Consider the following 27,215-nt stretch of genomic DNA (forward strand, 5'->3'; position numbering starts at 1 on the left):
TACCCTTTGAATAATTCTTTAATGAACTAAATATTTTGAATAGTTGTTTCTGTTTAAGAATCTGGGCATTTTAATTTGTACTATGTAATGTCTCATTACTAATGTGTATTCATACGTTAAATTTTTTGTGTTGACGTGAAAATTGATAACTTGGTGCCCCATGAATAACCATTCTTCAATGAACTAAATATTTTGAATAGTTTTTTCTGTTTAAGATTTGGTTAGGACATTTTAGTTTGAACTTCGTAATGTGTGTTTCTAATGTAAATTTTTTTCCAATTTTTTTTTTTGTTTTCTAAAATCGATTTGCCTGCAGGTTCCAACACCTCCCTTCAATTTTTTTTTTATGATTTTAACTCTAGCCAAATTTTTTAAACATTGAAAATCTGGTACCCTTTGAGTAATTCTTTAATGAACTAAATATTTTGAATAGTTTTTTCTGTTTAAGATTCTGGGCATTTTAGTTTGTACTTTGTAATGAGTATTCATACAGTAAAATCTATTTGCCTGCGGGCTCCAACCCCTCCCTTCAATTTTTTTTTTTTTAGTTCTGTAACTAGTTGAACATTTTGTATTGACTTGAAAATTGATAACTTGGTGCCCCATGAATAATCATTCTTTAATGAACTTAATATTTTGAATAGTTTTTTCTGTTTAAGATTCTGGACATTTTAGTTTGAAGTTTTTAATTTCAGTTTTTTTTTGTTTTTTAAAATTGATTTGTCTGCGGGCGCCAACACCTCCCTTCAATTTTTTTTTTTAGTACTGTAACTCTAGTTGAATATTTTGTATTGACTTGAAAATTGATAACTTGGTGCCCCATGAATAATCATTCTTTAATGAACTAAATATTTTGAATAGTTTTTTCTAAATTTTTTTGAAAATTTTTTTTTTGTTTTTTAAAATCTATTTGCCTGCGGGCGCCAACACCCTCCTTCAATTTTTTTTTTTAGTATTGTACTCTAGTTGAATATTTTGTATTTTGTAATGTGTATTCCTACAATAATATTTTTTTTTAAATTTTTTTTTGTTTTCTAAAATGCTTTTGCCTGCAGGCGCCAACACCTTCTTTCAATTTTTATTTTTGTTATGTAACTCTAGTTGAATTTTTTGTATATACTTTTTGAACATTGATAACCTGGTGCCCCATGAATAATCATTCTTTAATGAACTAAATATTTTGAATAGTTTTTTCTAAATTTTTTTGAAAATTTTTTTTTTGTTTTCTAAAATCGATTTGCCTGCGGGCGCCAACACCTCCCTTCATTTTTTTTTTTATGATTTTAACTCTAGCCAAATTTTTTAAACATTGACAATCTGTTACCCTTTGAATAATTCTTTAATGAACTAAATATTTTGAATAGTTGTTTCTGTTTAAGAATCTGGGCATTTTAATTTGTACTATGTAATGTCTCATTACTAATGTGTATTCATACGTTAAATTTTTTGTGTTGACGTGAAAATTGATAACTTGGTGCCCCATGAATAACCATTCTTCAATGAACTAAATATTTTGAATAGTTTTTTCTGTTTAAGATTTGGTTAGGACATTTTACTTTGAACTTCGTAATGTGTGTTTCTAATGTAAATTTTTTTCCAAATTTTTTTTTTGTTTTCTAAAATCGATTTGCCTGCAGGCGCCAACACCTCCCTTCAATTTTTTTTTTATGATTTTAACTCTAGCCAAATTTTTTAAACATTGAAAATCTGGTACCCTTTGAGTAATTCTTTAATGAACTAAATATTTTGAATAGTTTTTTCTGTTTAAGATTCTGGGCATTTTAGTTTGTACTTTGTAATGAGTATTCATACAGTAAAATCTATTTGCCTGCGGGCTCCAACCCCTCCCTTCAATTTTTTTTTTTTAGTTCTGTAACTAGTTGAACATTTTGTATTGACTTGAAAATTGATAACTTGGTGCCCCATGAATAATCATTCTTTAATGAACTTAATATTTTGAATAGTTTTTTTCTGTTTAAGATTCTGGACATTTTAGTTTGAAGTTTTTAATTTCAATTTTTTTTTGTTTTTTAAAATTGATTTGCCTGCGGGCGCCAACCCCTCCCTTCAATTTTTTTTTTTAGTACTGTAACTCTAGTTGAATATTTTGTATTGACTTGAAAATTGATAACTTGGTGCCCCATGAATAATCATTCTTTAATGAACTAAATATTTTGAATAGTTTTTTCTAAATTTTTTTGAAAATTTTTTTTTTGTTTTTTAAAATCTATTTGCCTGCGGGCGCCAACACCCTCCTTCAATTTTTTTTTTTAGTATTGTACTCTAGTTGAATATTTTGTATTTTGTAATGTGTATTCCTACAATAATATTTTTTTTTAAATTTTTTTTTGTTTTCTAAAATGCTTTTGCCTGCAGGCGCCAACACCTTCTTTCAATTTTTATTTTTGTTATGTAACTCTAGTTGAATTTTTTGTATATACTTTTTGAACATTGATAACCTGGTGCCCCATGAATAATCATTCTTTAATGAACTTAATATTTTGAATAGTTTTTTCTAAATTTTTTTGAAAATTTTTTTTTTGTTTTCTAAAATCGATTTTCCTGCGGGCGCCAACACCTCCCTTCATTTTTTTTTTTATGATTTTAACTCTAGCCAAATTTTTTAAACATTGACAATCTGTTACCCTTTGAATAATTCTTTAATGAACTAAATATTTTGAATAGTTGTTTCTGTTTAAGAATCTGGGCATTTTAATTTGTACTATGTAATGTCTCATTACTAATGTGTATTCATACGTTAAATTTTTTGTGTTGACGTGAAAATTGATAACTTGGTGCCCCATGAATAACCATTCTTCAATGAACTAAATATTTTGAATAGTTTTTTCTGTTTAAGATTTGGTTAGGACATTTTAGTTTGAACTTCGTAATGTGTGTTTCTAATGTAAATTTTTTTCCAAATTTTTTTTTTGTTTTCTAAAATCGATTTGCCTGCAGGTTCCAACACCTCCCTTCAATTTTTTTTTTATGATTTTAACTCTAGCCAAATTTTTTAAACATTGAAAATCTGGTACCCTTTGAGTAATTCTTTAATGAACTAAATATTTTGAATAGTTTTTTCTGTTTAAGATTCTGGGCATTTTAGTTTGTACTTTGTAATGAGTATTCATACAGTAAAATCTATTTGCCTGCGGGCTCCAACCCCTCCCTTCAATTTTTTTTTTTTTAGTTCTGTAACTAGTTGAACATTTTGTATTGACTTGAAAATTGATAACTTGGTGCCCCATGAATAATCATTCTTTAATGAACTTAATATTTTGAATAGTTTTTTCTGTTTAAGATTCTGGACATTTTAGTTTGAAGTTTTTAATTTCAATTTTTTTTTGTTTTTTAAAATTGATTTGCCTGCGGGCGCCAACCCCTCCCTTCAATTTTTTTTTTTAGTACTGTAACTCTAGTTGAATATTTTGTATTGACTTGAAAATTGATAACTTGGTGCCCCATGAATAATCATTCTTTAATGAACTAAATATTTTGAATAGTTTTTTCTAAATTTTTTTGAAAATTTTTTTTTTGTTTTTTAAAATCTATTTGCCTGCGGGCGCCAACACCCTCCTTCAATTTTTTTTTTTAGTATTGTACTCTAGTTGAATATTTTGTATTTTGTAATGTGTATTCCTACAATAATATTTTTTTTTAAATTTTTTTTTGTTTTCTAAAATGCTTTTGCCTGCAGGCGCCAACACCTTCTTTCAATTTTTATTTTTGTTATGTAACTCTAGTTGAATTTTTTGTATATACTTTTTGAACATTGATAACCTGGTGCCCCATGAATAATCATTCTTTAATGAACTTAATATTTTGAATAGTTTTTTCTAAATTTTTTTGAAAATTTTTTTTTTGTTTTCTAAAATCGATTTTCCTGCGGGCGCCAACACCTCCCTTCATTTTTTTTTTTATGATTTTAACTCTAGCCAAATTTTTTAAACATTGACAATCTGTTACCCTTTGAATAATTCTTTAATGAACTAAATATTTTGAATAGTTGTTTCTGTTTAAGAATCTGGGCATTTTAATTTGTACTATGTAATGTCTCATTACTAATGTGTATTCATACATTAAATTTTTTGTGTTGACGTGAAAATTGATAACTTGGTGCCCCATGAATAACCATTCTTCAATGAACTAAATATTTTGAATAGTTTTTTCTGTTTAAGATTTGGTTAGGACATTTTAGTTTGAACTTCGTAATGTGTGTTTCTAATGTAAATTTTTTTCCAAATTTTTTTTTTGTTTTCTAAAATCGATTTGCCTGCAGGTTCCAACACCTCCCTTCAATTTTTTTTTTATGATTTTAACTCTAGCCAAATTTTTTAAACATTGAAAATCTGGTACCCTTTGAGTAATTCTTTAATGAACTAAATATTTTGAATAGTTTTTTCTGTTTAAGATTCTGGGCATTTTAGTTTGTACTTTGTAATGAGTATTCATACAGTAAAATCTATTTGCCTGCGGGCTCCAACCCCTCCCTTCAATTTTTTTTTTTTTAGTTCTGTAACTAGTTGAACATTTTGTATTGACTTGAAAATTGATAACTTGGTGCCCTATGAATAATCATTCTTTAATGAACTTAATATTTTGAATAGTTTTTTCTGTTTAAGATTCTGGACATTTTAGTTTGAAGTTTTTAATTTCAATTTTTTTTTGTTTTTTAAAATTCTTTTGCCTGCGGGCGCCAACACCCTCCTTCAATTTTAGATTCTGAGCGAAGCGACCATTTTGCAACCATTTTGTAAAATGCCTCTATTGGCCTTTCAAAAATAAAATTAAAGAGCTAACATTCGATATAAATCTGATATTGAGTCTTTGTGTTTCGTATTAGATTCTGAGCGAAGCGATGAATGTATTGATTTTACAATGATGTGTGTGTTTTTTTTTTTATTTTTTTTTTTTATTTTTGTGTCCGTCATCACCTTTTAGGACAGTAAAAGTGCTTGGATTTTCTTTAATAGTAACTTTTCTGATAGGAAAGTGAATCTAGTTGGTACTTTGGGGGGTCAAAAGTAAAAATTTTCCAGTAGTTTTCACAAGCGACGTGAAAAACAAAAGAAAAATTAAGGAAAAACGGGAATTTTTACGCAAAATCTGTTTTCGAGAAAATCGATTTTGGTTTTTGGTGTAACTCTAAAACAAATGACCGTAGGGACATGAAATTTTGACTGAATGTTTATATTAGCATTTTCTATACACCATAAAATTTACAAAATATTTTGACTCTTTTTGAGCTGTTTACGGCCATTGTCAGTTTTCAATTTGTTTAGTTTTTTTTTCTATAAATATCAATAAAATTTTATCTGTTGAGTAAAAAAGCTTGAAAATTTAATAGAAGGCTCCTTGGTTATTGTTTCAAAGGCAGATGAAAAAAATTAAAAATCCTTAGTCACAGTTTTTAATTATAAGCATTTAAAGTTCAAATTTTGACTAAATACGGAAAAATCACGAAAAATAGCAAATTATTTTGATGAGAATTCATAAAAATGTTTCTTTTTAAATCTAAGATTTGAAAATGTAATATAAGATTACTCATAAGTTTGTCTACCTTTATCAAAAAAAAAATGTCTAGAAGAAACTTAAATTAAATTTTTATGAGCGTCTGAAATTTATATTTTTACAACATTTGATATTTACTCGATTTCTCATATAACAATTTTCTTATTTTATTGTAATTAAAAAACGAATGACTGTAGATACTTGAAAATTTCACTGAATGTTTATATTAGCATTTTCTATACACCATAAAATGTTTTAAAATATTTTGTCTCTTTTTGAGCTGTTTACGGACATTGTCAGTTTTCAATTTTTTTAGTTTTTTTTTCTATAAATATCAATAAATTTTCATTTGTTGCCTGTTGGGTAAAAAAGCGTGAAAATTTAATATAAGGCTCCTGATATATCGTCCTAATAGCAGTTGAAAAATATTAAAAATACATGGGCACAATTTTTTTTTATAAGCATTTAAAGTTCAAATTTTGACAACATTTATCAAATTTATAATTTATTAATTATTTTGTAGTTAAAAATTTATAAATTTTTAACTTTTATGGCTAAGGATTGAAAATTTAAAACAAGGCTCCACGTAAATAGGTTATATATAAATTACTTTATTCACAATAATATCATCAAATATACTTGGTAAAATCATAGGCTGACTGACCGTTTTCGCTCAGAATCGTTTTTCTTGTACAATGATATTATATCATTGAATTCAAATTTAACACCATCCATTACAGTGGGCCACTTGTAACCTACTGTACAGCAGAGCGACATCCACTTTTTTTTTATGATTTATCCTCTAGCCAAATATTTTAAACATTAACAATCTGGTACCTCTTGAATAATCCTTGATTAATGAAATAAATGTTTTAAATAGTTTTTTCTGTTTAATATTCTGGGCATTTTAGTTTGTACTTTGTAATGTGTAATCATACAATTAAATTTATTCAAAATTTTTTTTGGTTTCCTAAAATGCATTTGCCTGCGGGCACCAACACCCTCCTTCAATTTTTTATTTTTAGTAATGTAACTCTAGTTGAATATTTTGTATTGACTTGAAAATTGATAACTTGGTGCCCGTATAATTAGTAGGGAATGTTGGTACAGTTGGTTGGGTTTTTTAGTTTTTTAATACATGATAACTTCAAAAATGTTTTAAAATTTAAATTATTCAAAAATTAATTTGGCGGGAAATTTTCTTTTGTCAATCTTAATGTCGATACTTTTTTGAGAATATAAATTTGATATCAAGGCTTGACTGCGTTGAATCTTGAAGACTTTAAGTCGATTCGACCAATATTGAATGATTTACGTACATATCAAACAATTTAAAAGGCTTGACTGCGTTTATCTTAAAGACTTCAAGTCGGTAAGACTAATATTGATGAAGTTAGGATTTCAAGTATTTTCAAAAAAACTATAAATCTAAAGTTCCATTTTTGGAATTCAGATCAGCTATGATAAATTCTCATTAAGTACCTACTTGAGCAAAAGTATTCAAATACTTTTTAATCACTTGAATACGCCTATTTTACATACTTTTCAAAACAGGTATCTGTATTTGAATACTCTTAAAAAGTATTTTTTCTAGTAAGTATTATATTAATTGTTAAACTAACATTCTAATAGATTATAGATTTTAATAATAATTTAACAACTTTGTTCTAGATTTCTAGAATACAGAATATAATATATATTGTATTTTATATGGATACATTTACGACTTATGTTACACTTATAAGTTATAATATATTTACAAGACTTATATTTATTTATTTGATTTTTTGTTTATTATAGTCAACAAATAATACCTTTTGGATAAATTAGGTATTCACAGAGTTAATTTGAAATTATGTTTATAAATCATAACCATTGTTATTACTTATTTGTTAACTGTTTTCAAAATTTACATTAACAGTAGTAATATTTAAAATAAAATTGTCAAAATTGTACTTCATTGTTAATGTAGTCGTTAATCGTCTGTGTTAAAATATTTCCTTATTTATATGAAAAAAACATTATATAGCCATATAATAGGTAGTATTATTTAAACATTGTTAATTAATCAAAAGTTCATATTATATAATATCCATTTATAACTTAGAATATAAATTTAAAACCATAGTACGTGCAGTGCTACTCTACCTATGTTGTGTTAAAATAAATTGAATTATTTATCTAAGTAATTACTGTAGCTTATGAAAAAAACAGTCTGTTGTGGCATTGTTCATTTACAAAATGTAGCTGAACCACTCCGAACACCCTGAAAAAAAGTTCTAATGATGTTCCTAATAGTTATTAATATAGTATAGTGCAGTGGTCGGCAACCTTTTGAAGAAGGTAAAAAGAAAAAAATAACTGTTTAAAACTATAAAATAATAGAGCATAAAAATTACAGTTTTTAATAATATAATAATTATAATATAAAAGTATGGAAATTACAACTGCTTTAGGCTTAATTTGATTTTTGTTGTTGGATATTGTTTATTATTTTTTAAATTTCCAAATTAAAATTTCTTGTGCTGGCTCGAAGTACATGGTGGAGATGGTCATTAATTAAACGTGAACGGTATGGATTTTTAATTTTTTTCATATGAGAAAAGGCCTGTTCACACACGTAAGTGGATCCAAACATACTGAAGTATTTTGCAGCTATATTTTTAATTTTTGAAAATGATGCCGGAAGTTCAACGAAAAATAGTAAAGGAGATGCTTTGAATGAGTCTTTTAAGATATCTTGTGACTGCAAATCTATTATTTCCATTTGAAGCTCAACATCAACATCTTCATAATCAATATTAAATGGATTGGCGAGTAGTTGAAAAACGCAACGTTTTACTTTACTGAACAGAATAGAAAATTAATATTATAATCCAAATACACTCGTCGTATCTACTCTAGGTATCTTATCGGTAACTGTCAAGGTATATCTACCATTATAAAATATGACTGATAGAAACGTTCAATCATATATTTTATACAATATGATTTTTTTGATATAATATTCGATATAATGTCGTTGTCGTAGAATTTAAAGCGGGCCGCCGGTTGCCGATCACTGGTATAGTACATGTACTGAAAGAATTCAGATTTGTTTGTTTAATTAATATAGTATTAAAACAATTATTGTGTTAATTTAACACAAGAAATCGATAATATTTTTAATATTTTAAAAAAAAATTAACTTAAATTATAAACTTGCTGTATATTTTATTATGATTGCTTCTAACAGTAATTCAAGAAAGATAATGTGTTTATTGGTGCAAATGTATGTTTTCTTGCCAATTATAAAAATATTGAGTGCTGAGTGGGTATAATATTACATATAAATAATAATGTTTATTTTAGTAACATTAAAATACTGTATGAGGGATACATTTTCAATTCAGAATTAAATTAAGAGTGTAAAATTAAATGTTATACCCAAAATACGTATTATAAGATGTAACATTGTAACAACTAATAGTTATTAGGTTAAGTTGCATTCGGTTGTATACTTGTATACGACTTAAGCAATTATTATATTAATTTATAACTTTTTATTTTTAAGTTAGTATTGCTAACCTGTGGTTATAATTTATAAACGGTAGTTATGTTTTTAGATATTTTAAATTAAGATTTTTGTATTTGTATTTTTTGAAACGCTGGTATTTAATTTTTACCTAGGAATATTTAAAACATAATATTATTATATTATTCAAATTATTATAATACAATATTTAAATATAATATATTATGAACCTACTGCCCTACTATTTCTAGACGTTTACATGGCAATAGTAAAATATTAGGTACGTAAACAACATTTATTAATATGACAAATATTTAAAATTTCAAAAAAGGGGGACCCTCGTGTTAATACCCCTCACTTTGTTTTTTAGATAGCGCTAGGAGTTTTTGTGCACAAACGTCGGGACCTGGTGCACATTTCTGCACAAACGATGCACAAACGTTTGGCGTGGTCAGAAGTTCAAATTTCGAGAGTGGGGGGGGGGCATTGAAATGGACCTCCGACCAATCTATCGCGTAGGCGTAGTTCCGTGTCAACTTTTTTTACTGGACGTAACTACTACATAATACATATAGGTACCTGAACTTGGTATAGTCTATAGTGGTACAGCAGATTATAAATACTTCGGTATTTACTATATATTTATATTGTCAAAGCTCATACTGCTCATCCTTGTCGGTGAGCCAGAAAATTAGTACCTACTACATACGCGTGATCGTGAATTCGGAATTTCGGACAATTGGAATGCTATCTGCTTCCGCGATAAAATAACGATCAAGGATAAATTATACTATTAAATATTAATATTACATTAAAATGTATTATAGTGTAGTTATGAATTATAATACTGTCGTGTATCGGGTGTAACTTACTAATTTCAACTTTCAAGTACACGAATACCTGAGGAATAATCGATGTGCGACGACGACATGGTGTTTAAAAATATTAACGACAAGTCGAAATACGCAACCGCGGTGACCCCGCCGAGCTGACCTGAAATTCAGACGATTTACGATCGTACGTCGCGGCGCGACGGGCGCGCGCACAGTCGCCACTCACTGACGAGTTTCCAATCTCTTTGGACGTCGTAGCGTCTGTGGGCCGCATAACCTCGAAAACCGAACGAGAGCACCATAATGGCGTCCACCACGTTTCGCTTGTTCACCCGCCGGCAATTCCAATACTGCTCCGTTCCGAATCACTCGTACGCCGGAGGTCTCGCTTCATTCCTTTTATACTCAACGAAATCGAAACCACCAACCGCCAAAATGAGTCTTCCGAAAGTGTTCTTCGACATGGCTGCCGACAACGAGCCATTGGGCCGCATCACGATTGAGGTAAGTGGAGACGCCATACATTTTTCTCAGGTCGTCGCCGTTTCCGACTTACTCTAACGCGTTTGACAATGACGCGTTCCGATTTCTTCTGCTCTCATCTCATGAAGTGCGTGCGTTTCTCTCCGAATTTAATTTTTATCACGCCAAAACACGCGGAATCGACATTTTCATATTTTCCTTGGTCTTGTGCTCTACCCTTTCGCGCTCGCCTGACGCCTTGACGATGACTTGAAATATCGAAATCCGGAAAATTGTTTACTCTGCGTTCGATCTCTACATTTTTTCGTCGAACATTCTTGTCTCCGAATTTTGGAACGCGTCCAACATTTCGACAGTGACTCCCGTATCCTGTCGTGTGTTCGGTTGAAATACCTACGGCTGAAATAATGTCTGGATGACGCCATATTTAATAGGTTTCCGGTGTTCCCCTTTGTCACTTCAGCAACTGTAAATACATTAGAACGTCCGTTATATATGAGGTAGGTCTGCTGATACAGATGTACGCGTCCTTAATGGCTTCTCTCTTCAACGAATATGGGTTGTCGCGAGGCATTTGATCTCGACTGAAGTCACGTGTTTTACACTATAAGGGTCGAATAACTGTTGGTGTGCAACACGTTGCCCAAATACTGAGTTACTCATATAAACTAATAGATTTCTCATCTGAGAAACTAAAATAAATTGAGATTTCATGGACCTTTAGTGGTGAGAAACCACTGTCATAGATTTTCAAGGACTTTTTTACTCTCATACATTCATCAATCATGCTGCTATTGTTTCCATTTTTTTATGACTGTTTTAACTGTATATGTTTTTTTTTTGTATGAACTGTCTTCATATAATCTAAATGATATGACGTTTATTTTGATCTGATATTGCTCTAGGTATATAATTACATAGACAAAATTTTATAATTATTAAATTGCATTATAATGGTATTCAAATACATAAGTCATGGTTTGTTTGTTTGTTTAAATATTAACATTAATTGTTTTTCTTATTTGTTTAGCTCCGCAGTGATGTAGTACCAAAAACTGCTGAAAATTTCCGTGCTTTGTGTACTGGTGAAAAAGGTTTTGGGTATAAAGGAAGCATATTCCATCGTGTCATTCCCAACTTCATGTGCCAAGGTGGTGATTTCACCAACCATAATGGCACTGGAGGAAAATCTATCTACGGAAACAAATTTGAAGATGAGAACTTTACACTGAAGCACACTGGTCCTGGTGAGTTACTTTTAATTGTATTCATCTTACCCATGAGTTTACAAGCTGCTGTAAGCTGTGCAAATATTTTACACACTACTTAATGTTTAAAAAAAAAAATGCATAAAGACTACATTTAAGCAATTCGATTATATAATTTCCGTATCAATATGTTATTTTTATATTTTAAGATGAAGTTAACCTGTGCAAACATTTTCTATTGTGAATACCTATAAAAATCCATGCCAGTTATATGTAGCAACAAATGTTGCTTTAATACTACAAACCATATAACCAAATGCCAATAACTAACTTAATTTATTCATTGACCTTATACTAATAAATTAAAATCTTAACACCTAACAATTTCATTAAAACAAAATCATGCAAATGTGGATCAATGAGATAAGTAAAACTTAGAGACACCTTAAAAAAAAAAAAAAGTGTAATGTTAAAATAATATTAGAATATAAAACATTCAACAAAAATTAATTTAATTAGGTACCTATGATAAAATAATTAAACTGCATTTTATTAAGTTAAAATTACTATAGTAGTTTGTGGCTCTGTAGTTATATCAATATCACTATTATCAAGTTGTTTAATTTTTAGTTGTAAACGAATAATTATTTAACAAAATAAATAATTTCAGGTATCCTGTCAATGGCCAATGCTGGAGCCAACACAAATGGTAGTCAATTTTTCGTAACCACTGTAAAGACATCGTGGTTGGACACCAAACATGTTGTTTTTGGTGCTATTGTCGATGGTATGGATGTTGTCAAGAAAATCGAGTCCTATGGTACTCAGAGTGGTAAAACTACCAAAAAGATCCAGGTCGCTAATTGTGGACAATTAAGTTAAATTTTTTGCTTTCCATTTAAATGTCAAACGTATCAATTAAATAATTTGAAACAATAATTAATGTCAAATATGTGGTCTACTTAAAAATGTTTGATGCACTTATGTGTGTGGTATTCTGGATACACAAATTGATAAATACATTCTAAATAGTTAATATTATATTTTGTTTTTATTTATGTTTTTAAACATTTCTGAATTCCTAATCCTGTCAATAAAACTACATAACATTTTATTTAGTTGTAAACCATTTTTATTATAGGAAATGTCTACATGATAAATTTTAATCTTACTACTGTTATATTACTATGTATATTTCATAATACATATTTTTTAAACTTCAGCACTTAGCTGTACAATTTCTATACTGGTTAATAGTACACATATAATGTTCAATATTTAATATCATGCTGTAGGTTAATATTATAGTGCATTACCCCATAGTAAATGTATGAATTGGTGCTATATCTGATTATGTTAATTTATTGTAAATTGACTTCTCAAATTTAATCGTTTCCGTTTCTTAAAATGTATACCGATAATGGTTTTAACAGGCTACAGGCATCCCTGCTGGTAACAAGTACATTGATATTGAACACTAACTAGATACCGACTTAAAAATTAGTATTTGGAACATGGATGTTATGTATTATAATGTTATATATGTTGTATATTAACCGCTAATGTGTTTAATTTGGAAAATATGTAGCACTGTGTCTCTGTAACGGTACTTTTTTTTTAATTTTTTACTTTTCACATTTGTTATAACAATCAGATTTTTCCAAAAAATTTTTTTTTTAAATGTAAAAATTACTTATTAATATATAAACATAAAAAAAATGACTAAAAATTTACGTTTTAATCGACAAGCTAATGAAACTGAAAGTCTTAGAATAAAGTGTAACTTTCAACAAGAAAAATACAAAAAAATTACCGTAAAGCAATAAACTCCGTAAAGAAGCAAAAATGCAAAATAATAATTGTACCATTAAACTCGGTATTTCAAGAATGAAATTTCTGTACAGACGAGCCTTCAATGCAATTAGTAAGCATTAGGAAAAAAGATGCAAATGACGTAAAGTTCCGGTCCCTACAAAATATAACGATACTTATAATATTAATTATTTTTTTTAGTCTGGTTTAGTCAATAGTCATAATTAATTTGAATTAAATTTAATTTTCGTACCTAAATATTTTTGTTTTTCCCTAATAACATAAATTCCTGGGAACCCATAAGGACCATAGATAATATTATATTATCTATGGTAAGGCCGGCACTTAAATAATATTAATAGATCATTATCTAAAGTTTTCGAAATCAAAAATAAATTTAATTGGTTTTTAATACTAGAATAGCATAGTCCCTTCAATTATGTCTACATTCTATATACCTAAATTTTTTTTAAATATGAACAATAATTATGCGTTACTCCATAGAAATTATTTTTAAAAATATGTTATTTTGTAATCTGCGTTACTATGAATATTAGTAATGTTAGTGTAAATATGCCAATATTGAATAACCCTTGGGTACTGCGCCCACAAACAGCTCCCGTGTCTGCTTAATTACATACCGGCATTCCGTACAATGACAATACTTATGTTTATAAATAGTTTCTAGTTGAGCGTCCTTCCTGTATTATAGATATTCGCTAGGCTGAACCGGTTTAAAATTATCCCGCACCGAGATAATGAACCATGTGGAAATTCGCTAGACTGAACCGGTGTGAAAAATAATGCACTGGGATGTTTGGACCATATAATTTACATGGTTCATTATCCCGGTGCGGGATAATGCGAGATGATTTTAAGCCGGTTTGGTCTAGGACATCTCGGCGTAGGGCCATTACAGAAATTAGGTATAAAATATAAATATATGTATAAATAATTATTGTATACAAAACTGTATATTATAATAATTATTAATTAGGTATATTTAAGTATAATAATACAAATTTAATTAAAATAAGGAGAATGCTATTAAAATCATGAATAAAAAATATTCAGGTCATCATACTCAAATTATGTGCTATTCCTCTTAAAAAACTCATATTACGATTATCACAATCGCTGACTAATTTTAAAATACGTTTATCGACGTCGATGTATTTTTTTTTTTTTGTGGACTTTAGCCTGTTTCTAATTGGCAAAAGAAGGTGTCTCGGCCACTTTGTATTCTCCTTAAACATGATGTAAATGCCCATAGTGTCGGGTGGTCAACTGCCATTTGTAGATTAAGCCGTCGATTTGCCGCTTCTGCATGATTATTTGTTCGATCTTCTCTATTAAGTACGCGATCATGAACGTTCCAAATTATAGGGGGGAAAAGTGGGTTTCGACGACGATTTCTTACAACTGTACCGATGTAGTTTTCTTCAAACCATTCTAAGAGGGGAAATATTTCTTCAGGCAGTTCATCGTACAATAAGTTTGCACTATTGTAAATGTCGTCAATTTCAACAAAAGCTAAAGCCAAATAATAATCCCATAGTATATATATATAATAGTTATTATTACTATAGACAGTTTATACGGCATACCGGCATCCAACCGACGAAAGTGAGATAAAAACTGATAAATTATATCGGTACAATATAATCAATGCTAGCATTATATTATCTAAACGCGATTAAAATCATTTTATGAAAAAATGACTACGCCGAAATAGACCCACGCCGAGATGTCCGGATTCGCGAATTTCTACATTGAATCAGTAATTAAAATACATAATGTAATAATATTAACGTTGTCGAATCAACGGTAATGGTTAAAATATAATGAATATTATATAGTGGGCGATTGTGATAATACAAAAATAATTCTACGAAAACAAGTTACTTACAACATAAATAGCTTTTAAATACCCATGTCCCATTGTCCACGATTTTAGGAAAGCGTTCTCTACACGCCTACAGCTGAAATAATTGGTTAGGCTAATAAGTAATAACTAACAATGATTTATGCAAGAATATTCAGGACAATGATTTCATTATAGTATATCGGATTCAGAATCAAAAATTCGAATTTTGCAATTCTACAAGCACTATCTTTTAAATTCTAAAAAAAAAGAACTTGATGTTTTGATTGAATTTCAATTGTCAAAGAACTAAAAAGTATTTTTTAAACATAATACAATTCTATTTCCAGCAGCAGTAAAACGGTTATTTAGTAAAGCAGTTCATGTTTTAACACAAAGTACCAAGAAATAGTTGACAACTCAGTGATGATACTTTTCAAACGTTATGTTGCGGATCAAAGATTAACGTATCAAAAAATTTCTACCAGGAGTGCTTCGATTTCAACATAATATAGTACCTTATCTTTTAGCAAATTGGATCAACATGGAACTTTAAAGAGGTCTTTTTTTCAATAGTTATTTAATGCCACGTGAAAAACCACAGACAAATCACGAAAAACCACTGAAAATAGGATTTTAAATTATAACGCTTTGTCTATCACCGTAGAAACGAACATAAAATTATAATATTATAATATTAATTCAACTTACAGGATATAATAAATATTAAAAAATAACAATATAAAATACCCAGACTGACAAATTCTGACCCGACTGATCTTTCAGAATCGTTTTGCATATACAATATTATACAAGTTTAATACAATCCATTATACATTGGCCCACTTGTAAACTACTGTACAGCAGAGCGACATCCACCTACCCACTTTTTGTTATTTTATTTATATTCAAGTTGTATTTCCACTTATTATTCAAATAATTTTTAGTCGACTCGAAATATGACATATTAAGGTTTTATAAATTAATAATTATTTATCTTTACAATTTTCAAAAAAATTATCTATTTTTTTTCTACATAAATGTTCAATGATTTATCTGTTATCATATCCAGATGTTTTTTTTTTTGTAATCTTTTCCCAACAGACAACACTGCCACAGAATATTTTATTTATAAGTTATAAGCATTTTTTAAGTATACACTATACGTAATTTAGTAGTAATTAGTAAGTTAGCAAAAAAAAAAATAAACTTATTTATTCATACTTAAATAAAATATGTTTTAATTATGTTCTATGCCAACAGACAACAACTTACTACCTGTAATTAATTAATATAGTATGAACTGTTAAAATATTATGTAAGTATATTAAATAAAAATAAATAGTAATAATATTAGTCTTATATCACAATATGTTTATTATACTCAGTCACTTTTAAAATAAACTTTAGACAAATATATTATTCTTTTTAACATTAAAAATAATTGTAAATATGATAACATCAATATATTATTATTTTTTTTTATACATTTAAAAATGTTGTTTAACCCGCACAACTTATGAGTTCCTTACTATTTAAAAGACAAGACATGTCTTGAAACGCGTTATTTAAGGTAAATGATAAATAGTAAGTTTACTACAATAAATGAATATAATTAATCAAGTGATAATAATATAATATCAAACTGTGATACTAATTTTAATATTTAATATCCAAATATAACTTATTCTTATGAATAATAATTATGTATAAATTATGAACACTTTATTGATAAAAAAAAATTTAAAAACTACTCATTCTTTAATGATCTAATCACAAACATTAAAAAAAAAGTATTATAAAGCACAATATAGTAGGAAAATAATTGTTAAATAAATGTAGTAATGTCAACATTAAATAAACAAAATAAAATAAAAGTTGATTCTTCTGTTAGTTAACCCTTGCCCTCGGTAGTACCAGTCTACAATCAAAATTGTTACGAATCACATAATTAGCAACAACTACAGTCCAGGCATGACCATCAACTATTTTACAATATTTAACATGTGAATTCATATTGGAATCTCGATTTACCATAAAAATAGTGTTGTGCTGGGGCTTACATGCAAATTTCTAAAAAAGAAAAAAATATTTAATTAATAATTATTCAGTATTTTTAAGTATATATTTACCGGTGTTAATGTATTTTTTACTTCAAATACATAATGCAGATCATCTTTATTGGTATCAGACATTTTTCCAAAACACTGACTAAAAAATAAATAGACACTCAATATATTATAGCCATCTAGACCATCGTTTCCGCCTGATACCATATAGTGTCCACCATGCCATCTTTGCACTTCAATATTAACTAAAAATAAAAATAATTCACTATTTATAATAAAAATAAAAACTATATAAGACTGATGTTTAATTAAAACTTTTTATATTCAACTTACCAGCAATAAATCTCAGACCTGTGCAGTCCTGGAAAAATTGAAACATGCGTTCAGTCTTTAACAAATTAACAACAGACAAAATTGATTCTGGCAAATCTTGTAATTCTAAATATTTGTAATGCCTAGAATAATAATACATAAAAATAATGATAATATAAGTACCAATGTTTAAATAAACAACACTGGCTAAACATTTACCTTTTGTTTAAAGGTCCTCTGATTTTCCAATTCAAGGCATTGTTAAATACATGATTAGATAAATAGTCTACCATTTTATGTTTGAAAAATCCCTCGCACATTATGAACCCATCTTTCTTAAATGTTTCTTTAATAGCTTCTCTAAACAAGGGTTCTTCAAATATTCCTTCTATGCACTTTCTGGAGATGTTATTACACTGAAATATAAATTATTATTTGTAAATATTGTATTCATTCGGATCTTGGCAGCCAAAGTGATAATTTGTGTTCGGCTATTCCGTAATGTGTTGCATATCTTATCAATTTACTTTTAAATAGACATTAATAATTATGCCAATGGCTAATACAGTTTCACATATTGTATTATTGTTATAAATTATAATAAACAAGAACAGTTTGTAAATCGAAAATGAAGGACAATCCATTAAAGAGAGGTCTCTCATCGTCTTCCTCAAACTCAATGGTCCACAATAACAAAAAAAAGTAAAAAAAGAAGTTTTAACAACTGAAGAACAAGACTACATTTTCGACCAACCCGTCTCACCATCCAACAAGATTTTGTCGAAACAGAGTAACTTTAAACTTCCTAAATTTTTCCTAAAAAACATAACAGACTTTATTAATAAAAATTTAACTCATTGGTGGGCCCAGAGGGCTTCACCTGTAGAGCTAATAAATCTAGTAATTTTGTATGGTCAAAAACACGAGCCCACTTTACAACCATTAGCTCTTATCTAATGGAAGCCGATTATGATTTCCATTCTAATCTTCTCCGTTCATTCCAACTTTTCCGTGTTGTACTACATCACCTTAACCACTCCTAGCCAGGACATCATAAATAGCCTTAGTGACCTTGGACACAATGTTATCAGCATTTTAAATATACTTCACCGCACAAACTAGTTGCTACGTCCTTTATTTAATATTAACCTTGCTTGTAACACCAATAACTGTGAAATACTCAAAATTACTAAAATCTACAACTTAATTGTGAAATTTGAATATCCAATAAGATCAATTGGTCCTCCCCAATGTTACTATTGCCAAATGTACGAACATACAACTAATGTCATTACTGTCTGCGTTTCCCGGAACGAATCACTTCACTAATGAATGCTCTAAAACAAGAGAGGCACCCGTAAAATGTACAAAATGTGATAGAAATCGCACAGCTAAGGTTTGTCAAATTTTCAAAAATCTACACCACACTTAAGATAAAGCTGGAAAAATCAAAAAGCACTCTACTCCAATATTTTCTGAACCAGCACAAACACCTTAAACCGAAAACACCCATATCTCAACTCATATGAAAAACCAACAAATGCAAAAGCCACAGCCAACAAACCACCAGTCGATCATTCTCACTCTTTATCTTCTGTTAACCAACCTTATTACATTTATATAAATTATAAATATATACCCACTTGTGGGCTTCTCTCCTCGGATTATTTCATGTTTTTGTTACTTTAGTTAGGCTACCAAATTTACTTATAGTATATAAATACATAAACAATAACTACCGGTTGTAAATACACATTTGTTTCAAAAAAAAAAAAAAAATAATAAATACTGAATTACTAACTCATTTTTACTGTTAATTTTATTACTAATATTAACATAGTACATAAATTGAATTATTTTTTTTTTAGTATTTAATGCACAAAATGTTGGTCCAATGCCTAGTTTATCTAACCTTTAAAATATAACTAATTAACACATTGACGAACAGTAACTGGTATAGCAGTCATACTAATTTAAGTTGTAAAATTGCCATAACTGGTAAACCAGTTGCGTTTCTTATAGCTTCACACCACATATTGGAAATTATCTAGTGACTTAATGTGTTTTGTTGACTTAATAACAATTCAAGCAAAAAAAAAAAATATAAAAATCTATGGATTATGCCCAATCAGAGTGACTACTAAATTAAATTACAGTAATTTGCATAACTGCATTAGCAGTCATGTCCGTCAACGTGTAACTAATTGATTGATTTTAAATATAATCCTTTGAAATATGAAATTAAAATATAAAAGGCGGGCAAGTTATTAGTCAGTCACTTTAATGGATGGTGTTAAATTTGAATTCAATGATATATAATTGTAAAAGAAAAAACGATTCTGAGCGAAGACGGTCAGTTAGCTTATGATGTTACTAAGAATAATTTAATGATATAATTGTAAATAAAGTAATTTATATATAACCTATTTACGTGGAGCCTTGTTTTCAATTTTTAATCCTTAGATATAAAAGTTGAACATTTTATAAATGTTTAACTACAAAATAATTATTAAATTTTGTTAAAATTTGAAATTAAATGCTTATAAAAAAAAATTGTGCCTATTTATTTTTAATATTTTTCAACTGCTATTAGAACGATATATCAGGAGCCTTATATTAAATTTTCACGCTTTTTTACCAAACAAATAAAATTTTATTGATATTTATAGAAAAAAAAACTAAAAAAATTGAGAACTGACAAACAGCCCAAAGTCAAATTATTTTCAAAATTTTATCGTGTATAGAAAATTCTAATAAAAACATTCAGTGAAAATGTATCTACGGTCATTTATTTTAGAGTTACACCAAAAACCAAAATAGATTTTGAGTAAAAATTCTTGTTTTTTCTTAATTTTTATGTTATTTTTCCAGATAACTAGAAAGCTATTGGGAATTTTAAATTTTGACCTCCTGAATGCACCAACTAGATTCACCTTCCGATCGAACAAGATACAGTTGAACAAATTAAAGTAGTTTTATTAACAGTGGTGGCGACACACAAATCAAAAATTAATTAAAAAATTAAAAAACACACATCATTGTAAAAGCAATACATTTATCGCTCCGTTCAGAATCTAAAATGAAAATTTAATATAATAATAAAAATAGTAAGAAATATAATTTTTCTCAAAAAAGTTATGATAATATCATACCTATTATTAATTATTTTCAAAAAAATTTTTGACTGAAATAATGAATGTAAAATAAATCATTCTGAAAATGTATGTTTAAATTAAAATAAAATTTAAGAAACTTGTATAAATAAATAACTATTAATATTATAATTAAACTGTTGTATAAATACCCTTTCATAAGAAACTGGATGTGGTGTAAAAATTTGAGATTGAATCTTGACTGGCTGGTCATACATTACCCAAGATAGTTCATCACTGTGGAACCAACCGTTAATGGAAATACGAGGAAAGGTAGATATATTTTCAGCCACCTATGAAATAAGAGATGAGTTAGATTGTTACAATAGTCATGAAGATGTCAGCGCACTATTTGTTTCCTCTCTCTGACCCATACAAAACAGACAAAATACATTTTTCATTTTATTTTGAGTCAAATAATAGTAAAATATAAAATTGATAAATATTGTCTTAACACTAAAAAATATTATCCCCTATAATTTTTGAAAAAGGTGATTTTACTTTATGTTGCGTGTGGGTCTGAGAGAGAAAATCAATATTTCAGCGAATCCTCTTATTGGAATAAAAAACTTAATGACATACCTGGTGATACGTATATTTTTCAACTGGGAAAAAAATCATAGAATTGAAATCTGGGTTAATATTTCCTATGATTTCTGTGGCAGAACTTGTGTCGTCAACCGAATAAACATCTAATGTGCCACCCCATTCAGGAAGCCAATCATAATTCAAATAGTATATGAATGCAACAGACCTATCGTCGACACGATCATCATGACAAAGTAAGTAATCTAAATATACAGAAAATACAATTAAAGGTTTCACATACATAAAATCAAAATGGAAAAAATTACCTCCGCGATCATATTTAGAACAAGATACACTGATCGTATTATTAAAGTTTCTTTTTAAGTAAGTAGCTATTTTGTTTTTTATTATTTTCAGCAAAATTAAAAACTGCTCAACTTCTTTAGGTTTCCTAAGTCTTGTGGAACGAATGAAATCCGGCGACTGAGAAAACGAATACAGATCACACGATTTTTTTTTAAACGTCATTGTTAGTAATGCCTCACGTAATTTAAAAGCATCGGCATTTGATATCATATTTCTACAGTCCAATTTATATACATCAAATGGTGTATTTAGTTTTGTAACTGCATCTATAAAATCACATAAATAAAATGAAAAAAAATCTCGAGTTAAATATTTATGTTAATGTGTATAATATACAAACCATTAAATTTGGAGTCGGCCATATTTACTACTAGTGTTGTTCGTTAAAGGCAAATTTGTTAAATAATATTTCAGTTCAATGCAATGACTAGAAATTTTAGTCCCGTATTCATAACGTCGTCTGTAGAATGGTGATGGATGTTTTATAGTAGGTAGACTACTTTCACAGGGACGAGGGACTGGTCACTGAAATCGCCGAAAGTTCAACGAGAAACAAGTCTCTGCGTCATATCGTAGTGACCGTTACCCGTTGTCGTCCGGCGTTCCCAAATGAGTATCGAGATTCGAGATGGAAGTTCAAACAAGTCAGGTTTGAAAATACTGAATGTTTTAAGGTTATTTGTTTATCTACGGTGCATTACCAGTGTTTCCCGCGAGAACAGCGCATGTGGTATACTGGTATCACGTGATTGGCCGTTTAGCTGCTAATGGTAATAACCCGGCATCACCACGGAACAATATTACCTGATTTACCTCCACGGACTATCGCGAATTTCCCGTGATTATAACACGGAATTCATTCTGATTTCAGCTATTGTATCATCTTGTTTGGCTCACTTGATAATAGTCATTACAATATAATACGTTTATTTGTTTTCTGAATTGAATTTTAGTTTTTTTTTTTCTATTGCTTATACTAAAACTTGTTCTTTTAATTTTTACAGTATTGTTGTGGTCATGGTTTTACTATGACATAGTTGTTCATTCATCTGTCTGAAATTTTGGATTTTATTTTCAAATTTTAATTAATTAATTTAATTTCTACAATGTCTAAACAGAATATAGAAGTCTCAATTTTAAAGACATATCCTCATCACAACATGTTAAAGTACTGCGAAAATAGGCCAAAGTATAGACAGGGACGAAAACTTACAGCAATTAAGGTACTAAGATTGATGTCATACCAAAAACCACGTATCCTTGATTAAATTGGTCAATATTTATAGATAATTCTTATGTTGTAATTTGTTCACGTACAAACGATAACAGTTGGTTTTAATAAAATATTTCTATTGTACCTATAATTGTATCGACATAAATCCAAGAAGATTCATAGCTTTTCTGAATTTTATGAAAAACTGTATTGTATTCAGTGTATTTACTATTTATAAAAAAAAATAGACATTTAAATAAATAAATTCCTTAAACTTGACTTTGACTATAATAATAAGGTCTACACTGTGAATGATGAGTCGCAGCATTTATTGATCAGAGGTGTGCCATCTATCAATTTACATGATGAAGTGGAAAAATTATGTAAGCGTTATGGTAACATATTACGTATTCGACAAGTGCAATTTGAAGACCAAGAAGAATTTACTCATAGTTTTCATGTGATATTTATCCAGATACAATCTGCCAGGTCTATTAAAATTGTAGTTCAATTTTGTCGTATTTTATATATTTATATAGAATTTTAACGTGTTAATATTTTAGATTTGCGAAAAAACAAATGGACACAAAAAATTTTTTTGGTGGTATTTTACATGTTTGCTATGCACCTGAACTTGAATCCATTGAGCAAACTAGATCAAAATTACAGATGAGAGTAATAGAAGTTAAAAAACATATTAATAAGATTGGTTTAGACCATACCTATAAGAAGTAATGTTTGATTTTTATTTTAAACTATTGAATCCAACCAGGGGCAGATTGGCGAATTTTTTCTGGGAAATATGGATTAAAACAGCCCTGCACCGCAAATGTAAACTCCCTCCCCCAAAATGGTCATAATTTTACTCAAATTTCAAAATTTGTTTAGTTTCACCCCTAAAATAGTAAAATATATTATAGGTACCTATAATTAAAGCTATAACAGTTTTGGGTTAGTCAGATAAGGTGGTTCTTCAGACTGTCCTAAATTAAATTTGAAGTTTAATCTTATTACATTTTAGATTCTGAACGGAGCGATGAATGTATTGATTTTACAATGATGTATTATTTTATTTCTTTTTTCTTTTTTTGTGTCTGTCATCAACTTTTAGGACAGTAAAAGTACTTGGATTTTCTTCAACAGTAACTTTTCTGTTAAAGTGAATCTAGTTGGTATCTTAGGGGGTCAAAAGTAAAAATTTCCCAGTAGCAACATGAAAAACAAAAGAACAATTAGGGAAAAACGGGAAATTTTACGAAAAATCTGTTTTTGAGAAAATCGATTTTGGTTTTTGGTGCAACTCGAAAAAATGACTGTAGTTACATGAAATTTTGACTGAATGTTTATATTAGCATTTTCTATACACCATAACATTTTCCAAATATTTTGAGCTGCTTACGGCCACATTCAGTTTCCATGTTTTTTAGTTTTTTTTTTTTATAAATATCAATAAAATTGTATTTGTTGGTTATAAAAGCTTGAAAATTTAATAGAAGGCTCCTATTATATTGCTTCAAAGGCAGATGAAAAAAATTAAAAGTCCATAGTCACAATTTTTTTTATAAGCATTTAAAGTTCAAATATTGACAAAATAAGTGAAAATGACGAAAATTTGCAAATTTTTTTGAGTTGGCAATTCATAAAAAATGTTCTTTTTAAATCTAAGATTTGAAAATGTAAAACAAGATTCCTCATAAGTTTTCCTACACTTATAAAAAAAAATTGTCTACAAGAAAGTCAAATTAAAATTTTATGAACGTTTGAAATTCATATTTTTACAACATTTGATATTCACTCGATTTCTTATGATGTAACGATTTTCTTATTTTGTTGTAATTACAAAACGAATGACTGTAGATACTAAAAAATTTCACTGAATGTTTTGACACCATACAATTTTGAAAATAATTTGACTCTTTATGATTAATTTATAAAATTATAATTATTTTTTTGTAACGATAATATAATAATTATAGCAGCCCGGCCGGCCCTCACAAGAACTGGCTCATCGGGAAGATTCCAGATTTCCCGATAGGCCAATCCGCCCCTGAATCCAACTGTATATAAATTCATATTAAATTTCAATTCAAAATCTTCATATTTTAGCCTTACCAGTTAATACTTGTAACACATTTTACTGATTCCGATATGAAATGTTTACCTATTTAAATAAATTTCATTAAAAAAAATGAACATGTATTATTGTATTTTATTCCTATAGCAACAATTACCTACTTTCTATTTGATATATAATTAATTATAAACATATAATTTTTTTTAGAGAAACATCTGAGTTATTACAATATGATCTTTCTAGCTCATCTCACGATTCAATGGTATTAAATTATTATGTTTTTCAGTAAATTTAAGTATTAATTTGAACCTTTTGTTTTCTTATTTTTAGTTACAAAGTTGTAGTTCTAATTCTCAAAAACAAAATCGTTGGCTTGAAGGAGGTCTTAAGTGTTCATATATCATACCAAAGTCTGATCCATTAAACACTAAAAAAGAAACAATAAAAAAGAAATCTGTAAGTAATATTTACCATCTACAATAATAAATAATATATTTTAATTTAAATGAACAACTACATACTTCAGTATCACTCATTTAATTCCTCTAATCCTGTATTTTAATATGATTGTATTTTTAATATGTGTTCTTAGTTACTGATAGTTGTGGTGCCAGTACATATTTTTAATAATAAATCACATTAACGTTAACTTGATTTTAATGCTCACATATAGTTTATTTGTAAATAGTAAACTATAAAAGAAAATTGTTTTGGCTTTAGCACTTTGAGTAATTAAGTATTTCATATTTTTAACTCTAGTATCTTTATATATTATGGAAACTAAATGCCATCCAACTACATTAGTTTCTATGTAATCAACTAAGACTATTCATATTTGTATTATTGTATTTCAGAATGTTAAAGATTTGACTCCATTAGATTCGAATACACTGAGGTTTGTTCCTAGACAACTGCGTGCACCATATCCAGAATCTAAAACTAAAAAACCTAATCGTATTATATTCCATTGATATTTTGATAATAGATAAATTTAGTATTGTCTATGTATATTTTACTATTTTATTTATATATTTTTAATTACTTATGTATCATTTAATAATTAAATTTATATAATATATTAATATAATGCGACAAAAACATAAAACAACTATCAAAAACTTTCGGTAGTGATATCTTATATGATAAACTTTTAAATAAATCTTTTGTATTGGAATATGGCTTTTGTCATTGATAGATTGATCCAGTGGTTTATTTTTAACAACTTTAATTTTTCTTGTACATTCAGTACAATCATAATACATTTTCATTGAATTTACTGTAACTGTAACAACTATCCTGCAAATAGATTTAAAGAAAAATCTAATTTTAATAATATTAAACAAAGGAATTTGTTATAAACTGAAGTAGTGTTCTTTAGTTATAGAAGGATGTTTATTTTTATTTATTTTTTGATAGTATATGTTTGAAAATAAAATAATTTTGATACTTGATAGAAAATGTATTTTTTTTTTTATTGATCGAAAGAAAGAATATACATAAATTATTTTTATAGATAACATTTTTGATTATCTATCTCCTATAAGCAAAGCTTGTGTTGGAGATAGAGAGTTATTAAATTATGTAATACAATTATTAATAAAAGAAATTATACTAAATTAAAATTTTAAATCCATATAAAACTAAATAAACAAATAATAAATGTTTTTTTTTTTTTAGAAATTGTACAAGATAAAAAGAAAACTATAAAAACAAACATTATAATCAAACATACACAAATAAAACTAATATAGATTAAAATTATTTACTTAGCTTATAATATAAAAAGAATTTGATTTAGGGTAAATTGCACAATAACCATTCATTAATTATTTTTTTTTTTTTATTTTTGTTCTTATAGTATAGTAATTTCTGTTTTATATCATAATCCAATGAATTGAATGTAGTAGGCCCAAGGTAGTCTATGAATTTTTGACCACACGTTATTTTTACATACTTTACTAAATGCGTCTAATGCCCTGTGTTGTCTTTTATTTTTGTATAACTCTGTATTGATCCATGTATTTCTGTTTGTATCTAACCAAAATATTACAATTTTTTTGTAAACCGATCTAATAGGCAAAACCTTAAACTCTTTATAATTTTGATTTGTTGAGCCTACCATAGTTTTTGCATCTAAACAGATTCTTATAATTTTGTTTTGTTGAAGTTGTAATGGCTTTGAATAAATTTCGGATAGTCCACCCTACACTAAACATCCATATTGGAACACTGATTGATATAGAGCTAAATATATATTGTGCAATATATTTACAGGC

General features: G+C 28.1%; 3 protein-coding genes across 3 annotated transcripts; 2 read left to right on the top strand and 1 right to left on the bottom strand.

Moving 5' to 3' along the window:
- The first annotated feature begins 10,079 nt into the window (after window positions 1–10,079).
- LOC132952634 (peptidyl-prolyl cis-trans isomerase-like) lies at window positions 10,080–12,590 on the top strand. The gene is made up of 3 exons (XM_061024970.1): window positions 10,080–10,362; window positions 11,372–11,588; window positions 12,220–12,590. The coding sequence occupies exons 1-3, from the start codon at window positions 10,162–10,164 to the stop codon at window positions 12,429–12,431; spliced, it is 630 nt and encodes a 209-aa protein (XP_060880953.1). The 5' UTR covers window positions 10,080–10,161; the 3' UTR covers window positions 12,432–12,590.
- A 3,992-nt stretch (window positions 12,591–16,582) lies between these two features.
- Window positions 16,583–22,315, bottom strand: LOC132952240 (prolyl 3-hydroxylase OGFOD1). Its single transcript, XM_061024473.1, has 8 exons — window positions 21,993–22,315; window positions 21,613–21,918; window positions 21,341–21,549; window positions 20,911–21,051; window positions 17,826–18,022; window positions 17,628–17,749; window positions 17,358–17,539; window positions 16,583–17,298 (listed from the first exon to the last, which is right to left on the bottom strand). Exons 1-8 carry the CDS (start codon window positions 22,012–22,014, stop codon window positions 17,116–17,118), a joined length of 1,362 nt encoding a protein of 453 aa, XP_060880456.1. The 5' UTR covers window positions 22,015–22,315; the 3' UTR covers window positions 16,583–17,115.
- A 136-nt stretch (window positions 22,316–22,451) lies between these two features.
- Window positions 22,452–26,383, top strand: LOC132952241 (RNA-binding protein 48). The gene is made up of 6 exons (XM_061024474.1): window positions 22,452–22,875; window positions 23,164–23,354; window positions 23,429–23,596; window positions 25,147–25,201; window positions 25,270–25,395; window positions 25,794–26,383. The coding sequence occupies exons 1-6, from the start codon at window positions 22,759–22,761 to the stop codon at window positions 25,908–25,910; spliced, it is 774 nt and encodes a 257-aa protein (XP_060880457.1). The 5' UTR covers window positions 22,452–22,758; the 3' UTR covers window positions 25,911–26,383.
- Window positions 26,384–27,215: the final 832 nt, after the last annotated feature.

Source organism: Metopolophium dirhodum, chromosome 9, assembly GCF_019925205.1.
Source record: "Metopolophium dirhodum isolate CAU chromosome 9, ASM1992520v1, whole genome shotgun sequence".
Lineage (NCBI taxonomy): Eukaryota > Metazoa > Arthropoda > Insecta > Hemiptera > Aphididae > Metopolophium > Metopolophium dirhodum.